General features: G+C 36.4%; 1 protein-coding gene across 1 annotated transcript in view; it reads right to left on the bottom strand.

The window, feature by feature from the left end:
* Nucleotides 1-26,202, bottom strand: part of LURAP1L (leucine rich adaptor protein 1 like) — a 49,914-nt gene extending 23,712 nt beyond the window's left edge. The window contains exon 1 of the mRNA XM_004765757.3: nucleotides 25,177-26,202. Coding sequence (XP_004765814.1) covers nucleotides 25,177-25,473 — 297 coding nt within the window. The 5' untranslated portion in view covers nucleotides 25,474-26,202. The remainder of the gene's footprint in view (nucleotides 1-25,176) is intronic.
* Between the last annotated feature and the right edge of the window lie 466 nt (nucleotides 26,203-26,668).

Below are 26,668 nucleotides of genomic sequence, written 5' to 3'. Positions count from 1 at the left end.
TAAATTCAGCAAAGTCAAAAGATATACGATCAACATGCAAAATTCAGTTGCATTTTTATACAGTAACAATGAACAATCTGAAAGGAAATAAGAAAACGCCATTTATAGTGGTGTCAAAGAGAATAAAATACTTAAGAATAAACTTAACCAGAGAGGTAAAAGACTTGTACACTGAAAACTATAAAATGTTGGAAGAAATTGAAGAAAAACATATAAGTGAAAAGCCAGTCTGTGCTTATGAATTGCAAGACTTACTAATGTTAAAATATCCATGATTTTATATATAGAAAATCCTAAGGCCTCAACTAAAAAACGATTAGATATAATCAATGAATTCAGAAAGTTGGGGGATACAAAATTAACATATGATATCAGTAGCAATTCAATATACTAATGACAAAATTCTGAAAAAGAAATAAAAAAATAGATCCCACTTACAACAGTATTAAAAACAATACTTAGGAATAAACTTAACTAAGGAGATAAATGATCACTGTACTGGAAACTAAAAGACATTGGTGAAAGAAATCAAAGAAAACAAGTAAATGGAAAGACACCCTGTATTTATGGAACAAAAGAATTAATTTTGTTAAAATACCAATATCACCAAAAGCCATCTATAGACTTAATGCAATCTTTTTTTTTTTTAGATTTAATGCAATCTTTATCAAGATTTCAATGGCAGTTTTTACAGAAATATAAAAAACATTCCTAAAATTTATATAGAACCACAAAAGACCCCCCAAAACCAAGGAAATCCTGAGAAAGGAGATCAAAGCAGAAGGTATCACGCTTCCTGATTTTTAAGCTATATTATAAAACTATAGTAACCAAACAGTATAGTACCGGCATAAAAACAGACAAATAGATCAGTGGAACAGAATTGAGGGCCCAGAAATAAACCCAAGCATGTAGAGTCAATTAATATTTGACAAGGGAGCCAAGAATACTCATGGAGAAAAGACAATCTTCTCAATAAATGGGGTTGGTATATTGGATATTCACATATTAAAAAAAAAAAGAAATTGGATCTGCCTATATCTTATACCACCCATAGAAATTAACTTGAAATGGATTAAAGTCTTAAACATAAGACCCGAAAACATGAGACTCCTAGAAGAAAAGAAAGAAAAAAACCTCCTTGACAGAGGTCTTGTTAATGAATTATTGGCTATGACACTTCTGGCACAAGCAACAAAATAAAAAACAGAAAGTGAGACTAAATGAAACTACAAACCTTCTGCACAGCAAAAGACATCAACAAAGACAATCTATGGAATGGGAAAAAATATTTGCAAACCATATTACCTGATAAGGGGTTAATATCCAAAACATATAAAGAACTCATATAACTCATTAGCAAATAAAATAAAATGACCCAATTTAAAAAAAAAAATGGACAAAAGATCTGAAGAGACATTTCTCTCTTACCTCCCCAAAAAAGTGAAACAAGCTCATGAGTAAGTGATAAACATCACTAGTCATTATGAAAAGCAAATTAAAACTACAGTGAGCTATCACTTCACATCTGGCCATCTGGAATAGGGATTATCAAAAAGGTAAGAGAAAACAAATGCTGGTGTGGATGGGGAGAAAAGGAAACCTGTGTTCCCTACTGGGAGAATGCAAATCGGTAGAGCCACTATGGAAAATAGTAGGGAGGATCCTTGAAAAATTGAAAATAGAACTACCATATGATCCAGCAATTCCTCTTTGGAAATATATCCAAAAATAATTAATACACTAACTCAAAAGATATTTGATCTCCATGTTCTCAGCAGTATTAATTACAATCGCCAAGACTTGGAAACAACCTAAGTGTCCACTAATGGATGAGTGGATATATATATACAGTGGAATATCATTCAGCCATAAACAAACAAACAAACAAAACACCAGGGAAATCCTGCCATTTGTAACAACGTGGATGGACCTTAAGGGCATTATGCTAAGGGAAATAAATCAGACAGAGAAAAGAAAAATAAATATGGTTGTCTTACTTCTTTGTGGAATCTTTTTTTTTTTTAAGATTTTATTTATTTATTTGACAGACAGAGATCACAAGTAGGCAAGGAGGCAGACAGAGAGAGGAGGAAGCAGGCTCCCCGCTGAGCAGAGAGCCTGATGCAGGGCTCCATCCCAGGACCCTGAGATCATGACCTGAGCCGAAGGCAGAGGCTCCAACCCACTGAGCCACTCAGACACCCCTTCTTTGTGGAATCTTAAACAAACAAACAAAAATCCCCAAACTCACAGAAAAAGAGATCAGAGTTATGGTTATCAGAGTTGGAGGGTGGTAGGAGGGGGAGCTGGAGGAAGGTGGCCCAAAAGTGGTATAAACCTCCAGTCATAAGATAAATAAATACTAGGGATATAATGTATAAGCTGATGACTACAGTGAACACTGCTGTATAATATATAGAAAGTTGTTAGAATAAATCCCAAGAGTTCTTATCACAAGAAGAAAATGTTTTTCCTTTTTTCCTTCCTCCTTCCTTTTCTCTATTATTGTATCTATATGAGAAGATGGTTATTGGCTGAACCTATTGTGCTAAATCATTTCATATTATGTGAATTAAACAATTGTGCTGTATGCCTTATACAGTGATATATGTCAATTATTTCTCAACAACACAACAAAAAAAATACAAGGTAAAAATAAATAAATAACCTAAATTTTAAAAAATGCCCACCACATTAGAGGATTCTGAAACTTGCTGTAATTAAGCAGGACAATGAAACAGACTGAATTGGTTTCTAGTCAGGTTGTTCCTTGTTCAAAAAGATTATTTATATGTTGGATTCTGCTTAGAAAACCTGCACAATACACATTAGTTAAGTCATTTTTATTTTCTCTTTCTTTTCTTTCCTTTCTTTTTATTCTGAGAGAGTGAGCATGAGTGGTGAGTGTTGGGGAGGTGCTAAGGAGGGACAGAGGGAAAAGGAGAGAGAGAATAGAAAGCAGGCTCCACCCTGGGTGTGGCTCAATCTCATGACCCTGAGATGGTGACCTGAAGAGTCAAAATCAAGAGTTGGATGGTTAACTGAGCCACCAGCTGACCCATTTATTTTCATCTCTTAAAGATAATGCTATTTTAAGGTAAATATCTGCTATCATTGATATTCCATATATTGCATTCAGAATTAAATGTATATATGACAAACTAAATTGATGAATTCATATATGATTAATACCATTCAGTTAAAAAAATATATATATATGCCCTAAAGACAGGCATAAGAATCTCAGTTTGTTAGTGCTAAAAGATACTACAGTTAATAATTCTATGAGACAGAGACATGCAAACTAAGGCTTGATGACTTGTCCCAAATTTATCACTACTTAGTGGAAGAAAGAGAACTGACACCTTGATTGTTTGGTTCCAATTCACTAATATTTCCACAAAACCAGAGTTGAGAAATATTACATTATAATCTGATCAGTGAATTTATATTGCATCAGCCTTTAAAATTACATAACCACTTTCTGATGATAGTTTAGGACTAGATAAAAATAAATCATCTTTAAGAAAGAATTCAATAACTTGGTTTAAACAGGCACTGACTTGAATAAGCATCCATGAACAATTCTAACCTGTTATATTTGATGTCATATTTTCTTGAATGTAAATTCAATACAAATTTTATAATCAAGGATTGCTCCTCACATTTTTATTACAGAAATGGAGCTCTAGATGTATTACAATTACCTAAAAGTTACACACCTATTCAAAAAAGGTAGTGGGAATAAAGATACGTTGCTGATTCCTATTTTTATCTTCTTGTATTCACTTATAACTGAAAATCACTGCTGCCAGATTAAACGGTTTGCAAATAAGCTGTTCTCTTGTAGTAAAAATTAGCATAAATTCAAAGTTAATTCATCACTTCTAGCACTGAAGGACCACAAATGAGGGTGATAAAAGCAGATGCCTGGCATATGGCAACAGATGGGTCACAACATTTAAAAAGAGCTACTGGGAATAGGATGGTTCACTTTTCTCAATCCTTATCACTGAAGGTAAGAAGGATGGGGAAGGAAATAATTAAAACAATTTGGACTTTATTAGGTCCTAATTTTCCTGTGTTTTTTAAGTGTCCCATTATAAAATACAGGACTTGCAATTTGCTAATAAGTTTATGCCATAGTACTGTCTATAATAACCATGTAGAAAAATCCATAATAGAAAGAGTCAAGCAAATATAGAAGGAACCTACAATACCCACTGGCAAAATACGGCTGGTAGTGGCAAGAATTATTGGAGCAGATGGTACATGATGAATTCATCAGGATATGTCCCAACACTCAGTTTCATAATCATACCAGATTTTTTTTTTTACTATTTTTGCTCACATGAAACTTTATCCTAACATTACACCAAAAATTTCATGTGTGAATAATTTACAATTTTATAAGCATGCATGCTTTTCATTACAAGTCAGAAATAAGAATGATGCTTAGGATAAAACTTTAATATTCCTTTATCCTTTTGGAGTTGGTTTAATAAATACAATTCATGAACTCCAATGATAAAAAGGAAAAAAAAAGTATATTCATTCAGGTTATATGAAGTAGTAGATGGATTTTAATGGATATGATTGTTTGCCATATATGTAGCAAAGATGATGCCAAGTCATATTTTCCTTTGAGTGTGAATTTTCTAAATAAGGCTACGTTTGGATTAGATTTGAAATCTATTAAAAATATATATATAGTTCTCATTCAAATAAAATCCTTAAGGAATTTTCTTAAATTAATATAACACTCAAAACCTCATCCTAAATTGTCATACAGAGAAAAAGATGTTATCACAATAAAAGCTTAAACTTTCACTCAAACCATCATTAGAATTTGAGATTATTTTCTACTAATTAAAATCCTCATGGATGCAGCTTAAAGATATAATCTATGTTGTATCTAGGCTCCTCTAAAAGTCGTGAAAAAAAAAAAAAGAGCTGTTTTCTTTCCCCACTGTCTATCCCCTCATTCAGAAACGTTATTTTTGCAATCAGCTGAAACTTGGCATGGGTCCCTCCTAACACTCTCTATGTGCTGCTTTTATAAATTAATCAGAGTGTGATTCCCATTGCCACTCTTCAGTAGTAGCAATAGCATATTTTCAGGCTAGTTTTGCCATTACCAGAATTCATTGCTCAGGAAGTAGCATAAAGACCAGGTGTGGGTAGTATGTTGAATTCTGAGAAATAAGCATAGTACCCTTAAGTAAACCTTCTGGTTGAGGGCAGAAATAGGAAAAGTCCCAGAAGCAATGTATTTCAAGATAGTGTAGGTTTTTATTGTTGATAATGCATTTGTTATTTTGAATATTTTCTTATTGTTTTTGTAATCCCAAATAGAAATTTACACCCATTAGCTTGTTAACTTCCATAGTGACAGCAAATACCAACAATAATGATAACATAAATGATAAGAACCAGCCTTAAATAAAGCACTAGTTTCAGATACTACAATAAGTATTTTATATGTATTTTCTCAGTTAGTCTTCATAAAAACTCTAAATGGCAAATATTATTATCAAATTGCAACCCAGAGAGGATCTAATTTCCCAGTGTCACACAATCAGAAAGTTGATGGAGCTGATATTCAGATCTAGATGTCTCTAGCTCTGAAGCCCACATTTACCTGTTTCCTTTTCCATATCAAGAGCTCAAAAACCCAGCATTCTTGCACCTCTTAAAACAAACAAACAACAAAAAAAACTACTCAAATATTCAGTGTGACAAAAGAAAAAGAGATCAAGAGTAGGAAAATCATGTCACAAAAGGAAAGACACTTATTCCCCTAACCTAAGAATTATTAAAGAAATAACCTTACAAATTATAACATCACAACAAAAATATAAGAAACAAGGTATCCAATATTAAGGAAATGCACATAAAGGAGAATGTTTTTATGCAGTGCAAATTAGGTTTAGGAAAAACATATAGGAAAAGATTTATGACACAAGGTCAAGCAAAGTTATACTATGAAAAGATATCAAATAAAGTATATGTTATAACTTCAACAATGGAAAGGAAAAATTACACAAGAAAAATACTTGAATAAAATAAGATTAAATAAGTTATAATAATAGCCTCAGAGTGATAAAATCATGGTTTTTGCCCCTCCTCCTTATATTTTGTGTACTTTCTAAAATACCACTTAGGAGAATATATTACATTTTAATCAGAAAGACCAGGGCCACCTGGGTGGCTCAGTGGGTTGGTCATGATCTCAGGGTTCTGGGATAGAGCCCTGCACTGGGCTTTCTGCTCGGCCAGAAGGCTCCCCCGCCCCCGCCATTCTCTGCCTGCCTCTCTACTTACTTGTGATCTCTCTCTCTGTCAAATAAATAAATAAAATCTTTTGAAAAAATAAAAGAAAAACCATTAATTATAAAATAATTCAAATAGTCGTAAACAAAATTTATATAAATAACCAATCATGGATAAATGTCATTTGGATGATTAAAATGTTTAATTTTTTTTTATTTGGAAAATGTCACCATACTAATGAAGGCAAATTAAATTATTGAGGGCATATTTTATAATCAACGATATCTATGGAATTATGGAATTATATCTGATAGGAAGAAACAAACATTGTTGAAATATTTATATCTTGCATAAGTGTAATCTCTTGTTTCTTGTTCCAAAAATACTTTTATAAAATTCATTCTATTGCAAACTTTCATTCTTCAGCAATCAGTGAGCTTTCAGTGAGCTTTCCTGTTTATAAGTGTCTCAAATATACAACGTACTTTAAGGATCCCATAATATAAAACACATGGCAACTGGTTTAGTTCTCAAGAAACAATTGTAAGAAAAATGTTAAGCGTACAAAAATATAACAGCTTTCATTACATAACTTCCCTAAAATAATAACTACAATTGGTCCTTAATGCCTATCAAACCATATTCAAATTTCTCAGCTTAGTATTCTCATTAATTGGGATTATTTTACCTCTTCAGTCTTATTTTCATTAACTCCAACATAACCCTCTATCTACTTCAATCATTTTCATTATGGTTTCCTAGGCAGTAAATGCTTACAGTATCCCCCAAATTGCTGAAGCCATTATCTCTACCTACTGGTTCCCCACTCTAATCACTTCTCTGAAGGTCATTTCCTAAATAGCTTTATTAATTTATTCCTCCAATACTGAGCTCTTACAATCTGCTAAATTCTAGAGAGGATATATGTTGACATGATTCTACTTAGGAGAGATCAAACAGTCTAGTGAGGGATATAAAAGAGTAAACAATAAAAAATGAAAACAAAATACTATATTATCAATGGGTGGCTTGAAGGATATCAAACTAGAGCTAACTGGATGAGATGTGAGGCATAAGGGTGGGAAAGGAAGAAAGATATAGGCAAAAGGAACAGCATGAATAAATGTTGAGAGTCAGTCATGCAAGACACATCTGAAATGGGACTGGGTTTGTACATCAAGATGTAGAAGAACAGTTCCTAGGCACAGCATTAAATGGTTATGATATAATTTGTTTCTTATAAAAATTACCTTTTATTAAGGTTATGGACTTCAGGATTAAACCACATTTTTCAATACCATGGGGATTAAATGTTATTGTTTTAGTAGTAACCTCATGCCTTACTTACCTGATGGGTTTGTCAATAACCTGAAATCCATGTCTTCAGCTTCATTTGTATTTCTTTGGGAGTTTATACAGGAATGGGATATAGATGATTCTTAAAATTATGTTTTGCATTGACTTGATTCCTTTGAAAGAAATATATCTTTCCTTCACAGGAAAAATGAAGGACGGTGCCTCAGAGGAGCACTGTACAGGGTGAACATGTACAGTCAAATAGTGTGTGGCTATAGAGTTTCCATCTGTCTCTAAAAGTGAGGATTTTATATTTATTCATCATCAGTATTTAATTCAGGCAAACAAATTTTTGACAGGGGAAAATTTAATTTCATGTGTAAGGTCAAGAGATGACAAATAGATCCTTATTAGACTCATTTTCAAGTGTGTGAATCAATGTGACACTCTTAGTGGGTACTTAACTTATTTCTCCTCAAAAGAGTTAGAACATTGTAACAGCACTGAATTTTGCTAACATTGGGTTATTTCCATATAGAGGATACATTTTTCAAGTATTCTGATCCTGTTACACAAAATCAACTCAGTGATGTTTAAAAAAAAGTATTTTTCTCCTTAAAGAATTTGGGGTGAAATCCAAATAGAATCATATTGTCTCAAGACTGACAGCAAACAAAAATAACCTAACACTTAATGTTATGAAATTGCTGAGCATTCTCAGTAATGATGCCTGGACTTTTAAAGTTTGGAATTAAAGTTGAACTGGAAATGCATTTCCCCTTTTAATAGGGGCCGCTCCATGGTACCTTGGACAACCAGTTTGGAAAGTGGGAAATCAGGCCTTGTCTTGGTCTACTGTAAATCATCCAGTCTCTGTATCTCCATTTCCAACTCAGCACTGTAAGCACTTGACAATGCTCCTAGGAGATCTAATTAATGGTTAGGGTTTTGAATAAAACAGCATACAGACTCCAATAATAATCGTTTCAACCCACTTGCTTACTAATGCCAATGAGGTAAGATAGTTATGCTATGATTATTTTAAAGGCTCCAACATAGAAAATAGTATCCACTTATGAGTACAGCCTTGTTATTTATTAACTGATGACTAATGGCCATATTCTCAACCCATTTTATTTTTTCGTTAAGTCAGAAGTGTTCGGGCAGCTCCTTGTGCTGTTACTGCCCTTCAAAGCATGCTGATTTTCCAAGTTTGGTGCCTAGTAAAGATATGGTTCACTAAAAAGATTGCTTTGTATCATGATTGGAAGGAACACTTTTGAGGAAGCTTTTTCAAAATTTTGTCTTTTTTTTTTTTAATTTTTTGGACAAAACTGTTGTCTTTTAAATTGTCTTTTAAAGTTATAGTCTGTATCAGTAAAACATATGACAATCATTAAGATCTTAAAATTCCTGATCCTATCATATGTGAATCCATTTCAGATTTCAATTTCAACAGAATGGAAGTAGTCAGTTGCTTCTATAAAATTAATCTCTAAATCCCACTTATGTTAATTATGACGTGTTTGGAAAAGGAGGGCAATTAAAAAGTACTGCCATTGAGTAACCAAACAAGTTCAAAAACTGTCTAGTCTTGAGTCTGTATGTTTAGCAGGTCTAAAACTCCTCCAAAGTATGGATCAAGATCATAGGCAGCAAATACTCATGCTGATAAAAATCAAACTGATTAATAATCCAAAGAAATTATACCAAGATGGACTTCTAAGAAAATAGTTTTATGTTGTATTAGGCATACTGTGTAGAGAATCCAGATTTTATTTTCCCATGGTACTAGACTAACCTTCTACCCGGATGCTTGTTGGTACCCATAGTGGTAACTTATACAATTTCCTAGGCTACTGGTGGATGGTGATAAGAGGAAGGAGAACCAGACAGAGTGGGGAGAATTTCAGGATCCATTTCTAAGTCTTTAACTTTGTTCCTTAATAACATGTAATCTGGATTCATCATCATGAGTCTAGTGTATATCAAAATAATCCTTGTCATATACTAGTTCATTTTCCCTCTCTGACAAAAGCACCTTACAGAGAAGACCATAAATCTCTTACTTATCCTGACTTTTTTCTCCCATATTTACTCTGGCATTCCCAAACTAATTTTTAAATTTCCAAATAAGGAATAATTGAAACAAGAATTACATTACAAAGAAAATACAAAAATGAATTTTAAAAATGAAGTAAATAAACTCAAAGTGAAGAAGTAGAATAGGAAAGTTAAAATTCTATTTTGTTTCATCAGGGTTTTCTGGGACATAGTTCCTGGCAAATTCTCAACACAGCGACACTGTTGATTCAACATATGGGTTTTACTATTAAATATAATCCCCAAAAGGAGTTTGTCTGAGTTTTTTAAACTAAATTTACATAGTAATAGTATAGCTTGATTCATTACTTCTTTGACTGAGTAACTATAATAAATCAGGCAGGAGCCTATTATTAATAGTCATATTTATTGGGCAAGTCCTATATTCCAGCAAATATTACTATAAGCACTATTAAAACATATATAGCAAATGCTTATTCATGTGTTATTACTGTACCCTCATAACCCCAGGACCAAGGATAGCATATATGCAAATACTTTGTAAACGATGTTGTACAGTACAAGATAATGACTCACAAGAGAAATATCTTAGACAAAAATGCCCAAATATTATTTTCTCCTGTGTCCTTATCTTTTTCCTTACTTAACAACAACAACAACAAAACAAAGAAACAAAATTGGCTCTCAAATCTTTCTTGTAGTTTAAATAGAAGGCAATAGTATTGAAACTGTCTCCAACATTTAAAATATATTTACTGAATGCCACCTACAGTCCCAAATCTTCCACTTATTTCATATTTTCATATGGCTCCAGAGCTCTGGCTGAAAGACGATTTTGTGAGAAGAGAATTTCTAGCGTTAAGCCAATGGGGAAGTGAGAAATTGAGGGCATGCTCTTCTAATTGCTCCTACTACGCTTCAGGTAAAGCCACTCCTGTTATCTAACGGAGTGCTAGCCTCAGGCAGGTTCCCGACTGATATGGAGTGGCCACTTACAGCACTGTTGAAAAATATTCTTAGGACATGTCTGAACTCAGCAGTGATGTAAGTTATTATGACTGCACTGTATGTAGGAGGAAGGAAGGATTCCACTTACGCCCCACAACTGTTCTTGATTTTGAGAAATGGTCACTGAAGTATTTAGAAGTAAAGTAATATCATTTCTGCAACTTTTAAATTAAGAATGTTTAAGAATATGTGTGTGGAGAGACAGCAGGGAAGGGAGGGGAAGGAGAGGGGAGAAAGAGAGTAAATGAAAAGACATGTAAAATATTAACACGTGGGAGAATCTGGGTGAGGGGTATATAGTGATTTTTGTAGCTTTTATGCGAAGTCTACAATTATTTTAAAATAAAAAGTTTTTTAAAACCGCTTGCCACATATTTGGAGCTCCTCCTACGAATGATATAAATAAGAAAGACCAAGCTTAAAAGCAACAAAAGTCCATGTGGTGTAGCTTCTTGGAAGGTGGTAAAACAAATACCCTTGGGGAGAGTATTTTTTTTTTTAATTTTGAAATGTTTTATTTATTTAAGATAGAAAGTGAGTGAGAGACAGCATGAGCAGGGGTGGAAAGGAGAGGCAAAGGAAAAGGGAGCTGACACCCCACTGAGCAGGAAGCCAGCCACACCAGGCTCTATCCCAGAACAGAAGATCATGACCTGAGGGAAAGGCAGATGCTTAACCCACTGAGCCACCTAGGTGCCCCAAGGGGAGAGTATTTTAAAAGTTCTTGTATGGGGGCACCTGGGTGGCTCAGTGGGTTAAGTCCTCTGCCTTCAGCTCACGTCATGATCTCAGGGTCCTGGGATAGACCCTGCATTAGGCTCTCTGCTCAGCGGGGAGCCTGCTTCCTCCTATCTCTCTCTTTCTGCCTGCCTCTTTGCCTACTTGTGATCTGTCAAATAAATAAAATCTTAAAAAAAAAAAAAAAGTTCTTGTATGAACACAACAATCCAGAAGGAAACTCATCCAGTTGCTTATTTAGTAGCAATGCCAGAATATTTGGCGGCCATTTTAAAGATTTTATTTATTTATTTGACACAAAGAGAGAGATCACAAATAGGCAGAGAGACAGGCAGAGAGAGAGGGGGAAGCAGGCTCTCCGCTAAGCAGAGAGCCCAATATGGGGATTGATCCCAGGACCCTGGGATCATGACCTGAGCTGAAGGCAGAGGCCTTAACCCACTAAGCCACTCAGGCATCCCAATTCTAGTACCAAATTAAAAACAGAAAAATGGGTTGGTTCCTTGAAATTCCTTATAATTCTAGAATCTTGTAAGGATACTTAAAAAACCTAGTCTTCTTCATCCTGTTCATCCATTTTATCCATATGGACAGTACCAATTGGGATAACTATCTTAAACAGCTCAGATACCAGTCACATTGTACTCATAAGTTTTCAAGTCTATATGAAGGGCTGTGGCAAAATAGAAAGTTAATGCCCTTGTGGTTAATGCTATCCATGTACTAAATTAGGCTGCCAAATTCAGTGATTATTATTTTCAATTATAAATAAATTATTTTCAATATGGTATAGAACCAATATGGTTCCTGTGAAATATATCAATACAGTATGCATACAATACTATACTACAATGTTACAATATTTTTTTTTTCTTTTAAGTTCTTCCTTTCCACTCTGAAACTTCAAAATCTCATTCCAGAGCAGGAAAAGAGGATGACAAAACCTAAAATATGTATGTTTTTTGTTAACTTATCAGAGAAGAAAAACAACTCTTTTTCTCTTTTTATTTTTATGTTCTGCTGGCACTTCTGGGAACAATGTTTCCTGAGACTGATACCTAAAGACAGAATGGGTCCTGCAACCAAGAAATTTTGCTGTCCCACCTCTAAGCAGACAGAAAGTTTTTTTTTTTTTTTTTGGTCAGGAGTCACAGTAACATACCGGAGAAAAGTATTTTAGCTTTTTTTTTTTTTTTTTTAAACTAAGAACCTACATTCCATGTGGCTGGGTTTGGCGGGTGGGGTGCAGTGGAGGGACTGAGGTTCTATGTTCCAGTCCAAAAATGAAATGTTGCTAGTGCATTCCAAACACAAAAATTAGAAGCAGGCCTAAAGTGTACTTTAATTCACACATTTAACAAACGGAGTTTCTAAATAATTGGCTGGGCATTAGGGAAATACAAGCATTGATTAGTCAGAGCCTCTGTTCACATGGTGATTATTGTGGGGGGGGGAAATGACAGTGAACAATAGTATTAACCAAGTTATACTTGGTTATAACCAAAGTTATACTTTATTAACAAGTTATACTTGGTTAGGAAAGTGACAGTCATATATATAGAATTTTGTCAAGACTTTCACCCTTGGAAATCTTTAGTCCCAGAGACTTACAAGTATTTTTTATAGCTTTATTTTAAATAATAGTGCTTTTTTGTTACAGAAAAATTTTTGTCAATGCACAATGTTTAGTCTACCATTAAATCATTAAGTTTTATAGTGTACCTAAAATCACTGATCTAAGTGATTAATTATGTTCTACTTGATAGCTCCCTGTGTATTATTTCCTCACAATTTTATCATCAGATTTTTAAATGGTAGAAGACTAGAGTATGGTTTCAGGTTCTTGCTTGTGGTTCCTGTGAAATCTTAAAAGGGTCTTTGCTGTAATCAATTTTTCCTCATCCTTTTCTGCATTCTGGGCAAGACTAATTTGCTCTCTCAAAACCTATGTGAACATCTATCTGAGTGCTAATATATTCTACCCACCTGTTTCTGGCAAGAAGCATAAAATTCCTGTAAGCTCTTATGAAGAGACTGCGGAATTCTTTGCAAATATAACTGAAAGGGGCTGTCAATTCCATTACCTTCTTTTTTTTTTTAATTCAATTTTTTATTTTTTTAATTTCTTTTCAGTGTACCAGAATCCATTACCTTCTTAACGTGGAGTTGCCCATAATTAACATCAGCCACTATGAGCCAAATCCTGAGGAGTCAGCTGGTTACTAATTCACCTTACTCTGCAGAGATGATGTTCCAGAATTTGAAGTGGCCCGTTCTTACATGGGCACTGATCATTCTGTGTGTTATTTCTGTGTGGAGATGACTAATGCCAAATTTAGCAACTCAGATATGCAAGATAAGGTATTTTACTATTGCCATGTCCCTTCTATGAAATAGAATAAAAGGAAGAAAAAAAATGAGTAGCAGGAAAAATTCTAGTCTCATCGTTTCCTAAAAGCATCAAAGAACTAAGTCATTAATCAAATGGAAGGACACAAAAAAATCAATGTTTAATAAGTCCCTACTATTTAGCAGGCAGAATCCCAACTAGTTTACATATATTAAATTCATTATGTGCTTAAAGACACATAGCTCGTAAAAGGAAGATCTGTGATTCCTTGAATTCAGCTTTACCTTATTCCAAAGCCCATACTCACTGACTTTTAGTTTTTAAAAAGTTCTATCTACCTATAATTTTTCTTATCAACATACAATATATACTTTGTGCAGAGAAACTGGATAAAATCAAAGATCTTGACAGAGAAAGAGAAAAAGCCAATCATGCTGTACCATTATATGATACCACTGTTAACACTGTAGGGCCTTTTATTTCAGCCTTTTGTTCTGTATGTGAATTTATCCATAAACATTTTCTCTCTTTCATAAATATTTTTGCAATATAATTTTAAAGCTACATAAAGTTCTATCATTTGCATATAAACAACCTACCATTATTTGTCATTCAGATTATTCCAGTTTTTTCAGTCATACATAATGCCAAATATATAAACTTAAATTATATTTTTATACAAATTCATTATTGTTTCCTTGGGGTAGATGTCTCTATTTAACCGAAGTATTACTGGCAACAGAACTGCTATGCCAAGAAGAACCTTTTTTCTTCGTCTTCTTTTAAGGTGCCATCAAGTTTACCTCTCTCAAGTTTCCTTCAACATCCCTTTCTCTCCAACCTCACCAATGCTCTGCGTTGCTGTTCTTTTTTCATTTTGCGAGGAAGGCAAGGAAGTCATTTATTTTAGCTACATACATACAGACCTATGAGAAATCCACCTGCCTTCTGCTGTACTTCATACCTGATGGAGCTTTCATCTTTTAAATTATAAACCCATGGCTTGTAGGCACACATGCTGGAGCACCTCTCCCCATGGTGAATGACTATAGAGTGTGCCTTCTGATGAACAACCAGAATTGCCAGTTAACAAATATAAATGAATAGATGTGCCTGAAAACAGAATGGTCTGTCTTGGGATCCAGTGAAGGATGCACTACTGAGGAAATTTAAGTGAAGAATGCATGATCAACTAGCTAGGAAGACATGTGGTATTGGTCTAAATGATCTCTGAAGTTCCTTTCCATCCTAGGATTCTGTGATGCTCTCTTCTATTTCTAGAGATTACTGACTTTGTCTCTACCTCACCTACAGCCATCTTTTTATATAAGTAGAGTGACTCTGACTTCTGTCTTTGCCAGCAATCTGTCTAAAGTAACAGCACTGTAAATTATGCTTTGAAACAGTGTGCATATCATATATATTGTATAAATATATATCACATATAATATGTATATATACATATATGTATATATGCATGTTTATATATCAATGCTATATCTAGAAAACTAGCAGCAACATGAGCTCCTAAGTCTCAATTTTAAAATTACACATACATATACCTTTCCAAATTTATGTCTATAATTATAGCTAAAGGCATAAAAGAAACTATAGGTATGCTCACATATGTTCAGAAATTTGGGGGGATATATAAAATATTATTCATAGTAGTTATCTTTAGGAAGTGAAAATTGGCAAAAGAGAGGTAGATCTCTGAATTTAGCAGCTTGAAAGTTGTACTTCATCACCATGAGGAAAGAAATTTCCTTCTCAACTTTGATCTCAAGCTTTGTTTTGTTGACACTAAAACAACAATGATGTAGTCAAGTTTTACAACAGAAAAAAATCAGGGAACGTGTTCGAATAACAGCCCATGCCAGAAATCAGTGTTGTAACAGACATAGCTCACTCTTCGGGATGTTGGCATTAAAACATTTTTATGAATTTGCTAATGGTGAGTATTAATACAACAATAATTTTATTCTTCTCATCAAATACATGGAAAGTCAAAGACTTAATTCTAGTCCACTTCAGGTGCCCTAATTTAAAATACAAAGGGAAAAAAAGAACATCCATAATTTTAATTACAAGTAGATAATGCTAATAATTTTTTAGTTCACACATGACAAGCCATATTATCTAGGAAAAAAATTTTAATTAAAAATTTTTCTAAGAAAGCAATGCTATGCTGATAGTAGAGGGGTCAGGACATGCCTGGGAATGTGCTATGTCACCTAGAACTCCAAAATGAAGGAAATGATTATCCTTTGAAAATCTGAAATCAATCATAAGACATCAGAGATCAGGTTGAGAACTCACCCCTAAAAACAGTCCAATATAACTATCTCCTGATTGAAAGGATTAACATCTTGAATAATAAAATGTATCAGAATATAGGCTGATGCAATGGCCATGCTGGTTGACCCAACCAACGCAGTTAAAAGAGGGCGCCGTCCCAAAGTGCTGGGTCCAGCAGAGCCAGGACACACTCAAATTCTCATCTCAGTCCTGCCCTGATTCCTTGTTTCCCCAATCTTCTAGCTTCCTACTGCATGGTTCGCAGACAGAGGGTTTATTACTCAGAGATATATTACAGGTTTAGTTTTATACATCACTTTCTTACAAGAGTTGACTTGAAAGATATTGAATATTTAATTGAAAGCTCATGGGGCGCCTGGGTGGCTCATTGGGTTAAGCCGCTGCCTTCGGTTCAGGTCATGATCTCAGCGTCCTGGGATCGAGCCCCGCATCGGCCTCTCTGCCCAGCAGGGAGCCTGCTTCCCTCTCTCTCTCTCTGCCTGCCTCTCTGCCTGCTTGTGATCTCTCTGTCAAATAAATAAATAAAATCTTAAAAAAAAAAAAAAAAGAAAGCTCACATGCTCTGATTATGCCTAATCTCGAGGAATAGAAGCTGTTTTGTTGTCACGAGCATTCCAAAATCTGAAAAAGAAAATCTACGATGTTTTTGAGCCATGAAGACTGACGGCACACTAAATCTGTGAGATGCCATTTTGCCTTCCCCACGTTGTACCATGTTAGCCTTTTGGTCTAACTTTTAGAATTTTATTTATATTCTTATCAGGAAAAAACCCTTCAATTAGAAGATTATGTTAAAGTGGCATGTGGCTGAGAATGAGTACATTCCAATTTGAACACTCAGTAATTTCTCGAATTGAAGAATGGTCTGATTAAGTCCGATTTCTACAAACAGAATTTACTTTCTAAAAGAACCATTTAAAGTTGGACAGTCTCTTATTATGAAAAGTGAAATAATCACCTTTTCTTTTTAATTCGTAACTGATTAGGCTGCATACAGTAGATGTGACAGAATAAGATAAAAATTGACGAGGTAAACATTTCTCAAGGTATATCAGGAGTCTGTTTATATGACCCAACATCTTGTAGTGCCTACATCCTGTGTTGGTGAAGAGGGAGAAAGAAATAATACATGAAAACTATTCAGAATACTAACTGGCATACTGTAGACATTCAGCAATTGTCAGGTAACAAATAAAATACTATTATGTAAAATAAGGAAATTAAAATCCAAACGTGCCAAATTTACATAAATGTGTATGTACCATATATAGGCCAGCAAAGATGCTGCAAAGATTCAGCAAAAGACCTAACAGGATTTACACCAAACTGTCAGCAAATGATTTCTTTGAGGTATGAAGTAATATGGAGCAGGTGTGATGTCAGGGGTAGATGAAGGGGGACTTCTGTTTTTCTTTGTATAATAGGTCTACATTTCTGGAAGTTTTACAGTAAGAAATCATATATTTAATAAAGAAAATAGTGTTTTTAAAAGAATACCAAAAGATCCATTGGTACGTGTGATGAAATTACTGTAAAAATGTTTATTCATAATAACTGGGCATGCTCCGTGGTATGTCCATATAGGATAGTTTGGGGGTGAATTGGATCCAACATATACAGCCAGGCTCAGGGAAGTTGAATGAATGTTTGGGAAAGCACTTATAGCGAATTAGTCAAATTATCTAACCCCTATAAGTCATAGTTTTCTTATCTGTAAAATGAAGAAAATAGTAGCTATATATAAAAATCTAGCTCAATGTTTAAGTGCTTTAAAAATGAGTAATTCAGATTTTATTTTTAATGCTTAGACTGAGATATTTGAAACATATGTTTGAAAATTTAACCTTTTTTGTGAATTCTATGAATACAATTTATATTGGGCTCAATTTGTGTTTCAACCACATAATCAGGGAAATCCCAGCCTAGTCCTGTACAACTGATATCACTACTGAAAAACAGAATAATAGAGCTCCTGTTAGAAGAACAGCAACTTGAAGGTGTTGTTCAAATGGATACAAGATGGTGTCAGATTCCCAGTGTCCTAGTTCTATGAGTTATCTAAGATCCAAGCTTATCCAGAACAGAATTTCTCAGGGAACAAAATGCTACTAGTTGCAAGCCTGTATAACTCGGGATCATGAACACTATTGAGCTTCATTACGGTGTTCTCAGCCTTGAGCTGGTCTGGGCAGAGAATCCTTCACCAGCAGCTTTTGTGGAGTGGGAAGAAATATTTACGAAGATCTTGAAGACAGTGGCAAAAAACAAAGGGTACAGTTGCTGGGGACCAAGTGACTTTTGGATATGTTCATCCATATCTTTTTTTTTTTTAAGATTTTATTTATTGATGGGCGCCTGGGTGGCTCAGTGGGTTAAGCCGCTGCCTTCGGCTCAGGTCATGATCTCAGGGTCCTGGGATCGAGTCCCGCATCCGGCTCTCTGCTCAGCAGGGAGCCTGCTTCCTCCTCTCTCTCTGCCTGCCTCTCTGCCTGCTTGTGATCTCTGTCTGTCAAATCAATAAATAAAATCTTTAAAAAAAAAGATTTTATTTATTGATTTGACAGACAGAGATCACAAGCAGGCAGAGAGAGAGGAGGAAGCAGGCTCCTTGCTCCCCAAAATAGTAAATAAACATACAATTTAACATGTTTAACATTTTGAAAATCTGGAAGAGCGGATAAATACATTTAATCTTGGGTGTCAGTATGTGCATCAAGATATTCTAAAGCATAAGAAGTAATCATACAATCATGATCTAGAGTTCAGATTTGACTTCAACCTTGCTCATCCCCCTTATTGTGTAGGTAGTTTGAGCATTAATGATAGTCTACAATGCTTTATCTATAAAGGAGATATTACAATTATATTTAGTTGAGAGTATTATAAGGTTTTAGTGGGATAATGCACATAAGTGTTTAACTAACATAGCATTTTTCCCATAAAAAGCTTTCATTGTAAGAAGCTAAATACTAGTCTCAGTTTGCAGACATTTTAGGCTCAACCAAAAATTTGGTTCCACGGATCTTTAATCTAGGCTCCTATACACTGCAGAATGCTCAGCCCATAGTATCTGCTTCATAAATGCAAAATCTAAACTCAAAATCAAGATTTCCAGTTGTAATGAAGCTAGGCAAAGCCCATGATTTTTTTTTCTTTTTTTTACTTTTATATAGAAACATGGTTTCTGTGGAACAGGTAATGACATGGGAGGTGCCATGATAACCAAGTAGAGGAAATGCTTAAGTTTGAATCAGTCCCAAAACCACACTGCCCATCTGTGGCTAATTGTGTAGGAGCCACAGAACAGCCATGTCATTGACATAATACCCCTTTTGCCATTGTCCTTACTATTTCTGAATGCCCACGTAATGGTTGATTTTCTTATATAATTTCACTAAACTTCTACAATGCCTTAATAGAGTTGCTTTTATCCCTATATTGACAAGAAAGCTGAGTCCTACAGTGGTTATATAATGTCCTCAATGCCAGATAGTGGGGAGTGAAGAAAGAGGGACACTAAAAGCCAGGCAGGTCTCCCGTCAGGGAAGGTGGGCTAAGAGTCTCCATAGGGAAGGGGTACAGGGACTTGGCAACCTGCTGGGCCCTGATGGATTGTATCTTGACTCACTCTAGACTTGACTGGGACCTCTCCGTGTAGCTTCAAACCCATGAAGGCTCCACCAGACCAGAAGCCTGCAGGTCCACAATACCATAGCAGAGATCAGACATCCCAGTGGTGAGATAAACAGGTATAGCTGAGGAATAACCTTTAAAGAAGAACAAAAGGAATATCCTTCCAAGAAAAACAACAACAAAAAAGTAACACGTTTTCAGGGACCCCAGAGACTCTAGCCATTCAGAATTAGTATTAAAAAACAAACAAAAACCCCTTAAAGTCTTAACATGTGACAAATCCGTTTAAATGTAAGGTTATTCACTACAAAATAGAAGGTTAAACATATGGTCTTTTGTGCTATCATGGAAATGAACATAATCAGTCTTAAAAAAATCTCATAAGATTCGTGGTCTCTCAAGGTCAGGCAGCATGGTTGTGCAACTTGACTGGAATGGGAGGGAATTCTTTTTGGTGAGGAAGTGTTCTTCAAGTATGTACCAATAATTCAACATACATTCCTAGGTACAGGGCGGGAGTTCATCAGGTTTTGGAAAGGTCACTGATTTCGAGTTAGATATAAATTTTCTGAACTGTGTCTCTGTTCCTAGCAAAATGACATTACTACCTTTGTGTGCACTGCTGCCGATTCTTGAGCCACGGTGTAAGGAAACCTGTTTCAACAAGATTTTTGTCAGATTTAATAAGCATAAGTGTGTGTAATAACAAAAGAAACCATTATTAGGAGTCAGTTTCCTCATCTCCTTGATGTCTTTATCCCTAATATTAAGCCCATCATTATCAGCACTTTTATGTCCTTGTCTAGGGCGCTGTCAAAAATTTCCTCAGCTATACCTGTTTATCTCACCACTGGGATGTCTGATCTCTGCTATGGTATTGCGGACCTGCTGACATGTTAGTTTGTAATCTTTCTTTGGCCAAATTATATTCCCATTTTCTCTTTTCCACTATCTCGTCAACTTATCAAGGAAGGTACTTTCTACTTTACAGTTTCTCAATTATATACCTAAGGGTTTTTCTTAGATTTTTGTCTAACTTTAAAAAAAAATCGTTAAATGATAAAACAGTAAAAATATTATTGAAACTATCTAATTATGAAAAAAATGACTGATTTATAGAACAAGTGATAGAAATCTCCTAGCTTATTCTAAAGTATATCCAAAGCAATTTTGAAGTTAATTTAATGAAATTATTTTTTGAGAGAACTTAAAATAACTTTTATTTTTATTACGAAGTCAGCGAGCCATTTCATATGGGGGCAAAATATAGAAAATATCAGTAAAAGAAAGAACCAAAAACCAAGTATAAATCTACCACTCATAAATACTGTGACATTCTGCTAGTATTATATACATATTCATCTGAGGGAATGTGTGTTTGTGTCTTGTCCTGGGAATTGGCTAGAAAACTTTTTTAAAGCGAGAGTTGAGGAAGTGGGTGGAGTATTTGAATGTTTTAATAAGTAAGTGAGTAAGAAAGGATGAGTAACTAGCTTGAGATTGTTTATTCTATTAGATATATTACACAGCTGCTGTGCAAACAATTGCCAAAACATGGAAATCAGAACATAGTATTCCATAGTAGTTTTCATAATGGCACTGTATTACCTAAAGATTAGTAATCTGACATTATACATAACTGACTGGAACCAGAATGTGGCATCAACAGGTAGTGTATACTTCCTGTGAAACTACTCTTTGATATTTTCAACAGTGATTATCCGGGAAGGCAAACTGGAGAGGGTGCATTAGACCCTTCAATTCCAGATTTTGATTCTTTAGTGATTGCCTCTGTCTTAGGCAAATTTGAAATTTCTTTCAAAGAAAAATTGATGAAAAGAATTTTCACAGATGTACTAACAGTAAAACTTTTTGAATATTTTGTAAAACTGCAATATGAAATTATTACTAAACAGTAAAAACCAGGTTTTGACAGATTATTTATATTTATTAGAAAAAATATTTTGGATATCATGAGATATTTAGAAAACTTAGAGTAGGATTTCACAAGCAATGGTGAAAGTCCTATTCTTAAGAATATTTGTAAAAGGAGACTTTGCATGGATGAAAACTATTAGGAACATGGAATAAAAAGACTGACTTTTTAAAGTAGTCATTTTGTAGTATATTACCAAGGTCTGGAGATAGATCTGGCACATAGCAGGCATGCAATAAATCTCTGATTAATGAATGAACTTCTATCTAAAACAAACCCCTCGGATGCATCCTGAGGACTTCTTTTCTTCATCCGTTAGTACTCGAGGGGGTTCTGAGCTATCACAGATCTATATGCAGACTGGAATGAGGGGGAAAGTACAGTACATGGAGTTAGATAAGAGTTCAAGTTGTGATTCTGTTCACTAATTAGCTGTGTGAGCTTGGCCTTCTAAGCCACAATGATCTCGTTTGCAAAACGTGTATGAAAATATTTCCTCTTTCCCAGTATGACTTTAGACTCGAATGATGACAATTATTAAAACACTCTGAACAGAAAAGTAGTGAACACATATTGGACAGACTTTGCACAAGAGGCCTGACATCTCTTTCCAATTTCATTATAAACTTCCTATGTATATCTCTGTGTTTGTTTATCGTATCATCAAATTTCCTTATCTCTAAATTCAAAACAAAATTGCTTACATATTGGGAAAATCTGCCTCCTCCTCCAAACATTCTGATCATTACCTTAAATTGACCTCCTGTACCAAATGCATGCCTGCAAATTTTCTTTTCTAATATTTTCTCTCCCACAAACTTTACTGACTATGGTGCTATTTATGCTGTTAATTAGGGGGTCTGGCAACAGAAACCGTTTCTCCCCCCTCTTCAATCTCTTTCAAGTTGTTTTTACAACTGCATCTCTCAGACCTCTAAGAGCAGCGATTGTAATCTTCTAAGAGCAGTGATTGTAATATCACAAATAAGAGTGAAGGGAATTCTTCATGAATATATAAATGGAGATGAGAGACAATGATGAAATCATGTGTATGTAAAGAAGTCAGTGTTAAGACTGTCTCCCAGCAGGTCTATGCAACATCCATCTCACAGGAAAAGAAGGGAGGCTTAATTCCTGCAAGTCTCTAGAAAGGTTTGTGCCTGGCTCAGGTGTTTCTTGGGAAGGAGTTCCTAGGGCAGGCCCAAAGCTTGGGAATTCCAGACAATCTAGAAGAATAATCTGTGAACAACTAAGAGTAATAAACATGAAATGTGGGGTCATGCATAATACAGAGGAGGTTAACTCAGTGCCCACAGTACAGGGCAGAAAAGAATACAAAAATCACAATGAAGTCATATTCCACTCTGGTTCTCTAACTTCTCTACATGGGGAACTAAGAAGGAGACAGGAAGAACTGCAGAACTGCCTCTGTTCAGTGTTTATAAGAAAACTGCCAAGTCTACATAAAAACAAATCTGTTGCTTCCCAGTTACCCTGAAGCTGGGGGTTTTAGCACCCAAAAGAGTTGGGTAAGAGTTGGAATATACCTGTCTCAATCTCTTCTCTAAAGTCCCATGGCTAATGTTCTTACTTTCTTCCTGGAGACCTTCAGTGAAGCACAAAGTTGTAACACAAAACATCTGTCCTGGCATAAACTCTCCTGTAGCTACTGATGCTTCACGTAGAAGATATAACAAACAGTCAATTTAGCAGTTTGCTGCTGCTGTTGTTGGGGTTTCTGTTTGCTGTTTAAAAATGTATTTATTAATATACCTTAATCACACACCTTAATATACCTTTATTAATATACCTTAATCACAAACAGCAAGAATGGACTGAGGGAGACTATGATATTTTCATTAAGAAAAACAGATAAGTCTGGAAAGTGTCCTTAGTTGAAAATAACCAGATTCCCCCCTCCCCCATGGAGTTCTTCAACACACTTGGCTTCATGTACTACCAATAATAAAAGGCAAATGAGTGCAAGAGATTTGAGAGCCTTAAACAAACTCCTTGCCTTTTTAATTTTGTATTTTCAGCACCCGTAGTAAATGCTTAATAAGTACATTTTTGAATAATATATAACCTGTGTGCATTTAGACAGTGAAACATGAATACAATAATAAAATAATTTGCATTATACATGGTGCATGAATACACATACAAATGCACATGTGCGTACACATATACAGACTTACACGAATAGAGATGTGTATATGTGTGTGTGTAATTTGCTTTCAACGTCTGAACATTCCAAGTAGGAAGAAAATAGATCCTTGAAATAGAAAACCAAAGTCCTTAGGTAGACCAACTTTAAAGATCTTGAGATATGTTTCTTAGAGTGATATTCTGGGACCTTTATGTAGATAATAACTAAAAATTCTGAACACAGGGCGTGATCTCTGAAGACTGGCTTTTTATATAAGTGTAAAAGATTACTTTATGCTGTGGAATTTACTACCTCCTGAGTGTTCCAAATGCAGAGGAACTAGGGAAACACCTCTCGTTATTTCTTTTTAGAAAAGAAATTCTTCCCTAGTAGGCAGAATCTTTCATGTAGAAAATCCTTGCCGTCCTCTGGGTTGACTGAGACCACTGTTGCAACTTTCCTCCACTCCAGGCCAGTGGAAAATGCTGTTGCTTTGTGGTTAGTTTCTTCAAAGGATTTAGGAAGGAATTATTTCCTCCCACCAGTTCATTGTACAAATAAACTGAGGTTCACAGAGGCCAAGTGACTTGCCCCAGAACTCATGGCCAGTAAATAAGTTTTTCCGTTTAAGTACATCCGGAATAAGAAGGAGTCTCAGACCTTGTATTAGTCTCATTGTCCCACTCTTAAGGTAATGTTTACCAGCGACACAGAAAACAATTGCAGATTGAGGACTGAGAGGGGGAAGGGTAGGAAGTGGTCATTAGCAAATCTCTGGGCCCTGGGATCACCTGCTCGCTGGGATCAAGAGTGAAACAAGCTATTCCTAAGGACCAGTGGGCCATTGTTTTCAGAACCAGCTGTGGAGAATCAGCTTAACAGTGGCCTTGGAACAGCTGCGGCTGCGGCACCAAGGGGCGGGGGCGGTAGTGGTGGAAGAGTGAGCTAGGAAGGATCCTTGGCAGAGACCCCGCCTCGCCACCCCTGGGCAAACCAGGAAGTATTTCTGCTTAAGCGCAAAGGACCGAGCCACCTTTTGAACCGAAAGTGAGAACGGCACACAGCAGGCCCCAGACAGGCTTGGTAACTGCAAACCCTCGGTGGGCAGGCTGCCCGGAAGGCTGCGGACTGGCAGCTAAATGGTCAGAGTCTGAAGCACCGAGTCGGCGCTATCGAAAGTACACAGAGCAAAACAGGCTCTGCTATCTTGGCAAACCCTGACCGAGCAAAGTCCCGGGTAAACAAGCCTCCAGACGCGCGCCCCCTGCGCGCTTCCCTACTCCGCATTTCCCACGCGCCCTGCACTCAGCTCTGCAGCCTCAGCCGCCCTCTCTCTGCGGGCCCATCTGCCCATCGCCCCACCTTTCGGCCGGGCCCTCATTCCCACAGCTGGCGCACCACACTCACCATCTCTTGCCTGAGGAAGTGCATCTTGGTTTCCAGCCTCTCCAGGGCGCTGCAGTGGCTACGGCGGGGGGAGCCAGAGGTTGGAGAGGACGAAGAGGAGGACGACAAGGAGGGAGGGAAGCTGCAGCTGCTGTTGCTACTACTGCAGCCGCCGCCGCCGCTCCCCCCGCAGGGGTCCCCGTCCCTTTCCAGGGGAACCGGCTCCTCCCCACGGAGCGAGCGCACTAGGCTCTCGGGTACTTTGCGCCCCAGCTTCAGCTCTATGTCTCTGAGGTCTGGCAGCGGGCCGTCTTCCATGACTTTTCAAGAACGAGGATAATGGTAATGAAACGCAGCCGACGAGAGGCAGCAGCGGCCTCCAAGGCTGCGGCGAAATGAGCGGACCCCTCCCGGCGCCTGGGTCTCTATCCTCGGCGGATGGAGTGCGCCGGCCGCTCCATAACCGCTGTGCGTGTTCTCAACCCTGAAATCCGCGCAGGACGAAGCGGGTCGCAGCCGCAGTTTCCTGGGGGCAATGGCTCCTCCGACACTTACTAAGATTTTAGAGATCGCTTCATCCTCTTCCTTTTTGGCTACCCCTCCGCCAAACTGAGTTAATTGATATTGCAGAGAGGAGAAAATCCAAGTGTTATAAGCCAAAAGAGGGGGAAATGAAGTCTGTTTTGGCTTTATGGGGGGAAAATTCACATTATAAAACTGTCCGTTCACATCTCTGCATCATTCACTGATTGCCCATCTGGTACCACGCGACACAAAGTAATGATGTGGCCACACTCCAGGGTCGTTTCATTTTCCAGCCATATGTCTCCAAGCTTTCGGAATATCCTGGATTGTCAGAAATAATCCCTGGTCAGTGATAGAGGAGGTCGGTCGTGTGCATGGACGCATAAAAGAGATGGTTAGCTTAGCAGGAGTTTAACGGCTTCCTTGTTGTAGCAGAAATGCCCTTCTTTTCATTTAGGCAGTTTGATCCAAGTCATTGTGTTCCTCCGAGCCCTGGAAACTTTAAACTCCGCTGGCAGGTGGACCAAACCAGGGCCAACCCTTGTACCGTATTTCACAGGAAATAAGAGCAGCAGCAATTTCCCCACCCTGTTGCCAGCAGCTGTTTCAGGAACTGTTTTAGTTGGAGGTACCTAATACTGGTGTTAGGAGTTTCAGTTTTGCTGGCGAAATTGCCCGGTGATAGCCACAACCTTTAAAACAGTTAACAAAAGTTGGAAGAAGATTGACTTTAAAGGTAGTCTCATACCCCACCGCCTATCTTCCTATACAGCAGAAGTCTAGCCTTAGAAGCTTTTCCTACTTCTACACTAGTGAAAAATGAAACTATTTCACAGGAAGTTCAGTAGGAATCTACAGAATGAATTCTTACCAAATGTTTCAGTAGTTCACTGCAAGAAGTGAAGAATTATATGGCCAGAATAATTTATATGACTGAGGTAGGAGTGGATTATAAAGGGGGAAAATTGCTAAGCTACTTTCAATAATG

Source organism: Mustela putorius, unplaced genomic scaffold (genome assembly GCF_011764305.1).
Source record: "Mustela putorius furo isolate JIRA1106 unplaced genomic scaffold, ASM1176430v1.1 tig00000421_pilon_pilon_pilon, whole genome shotgun sequence".
Lineage (NCBI taxonomy): Eukaryota > Metazoa > Chordata > Mammalia > Carnivora > Mustelidae > Mustela > Mustela putorius.
Note: the sequence above shows the minus strand (reverse complement) of the source record. Positions and strands in the feature narration are given on the sequence as shown.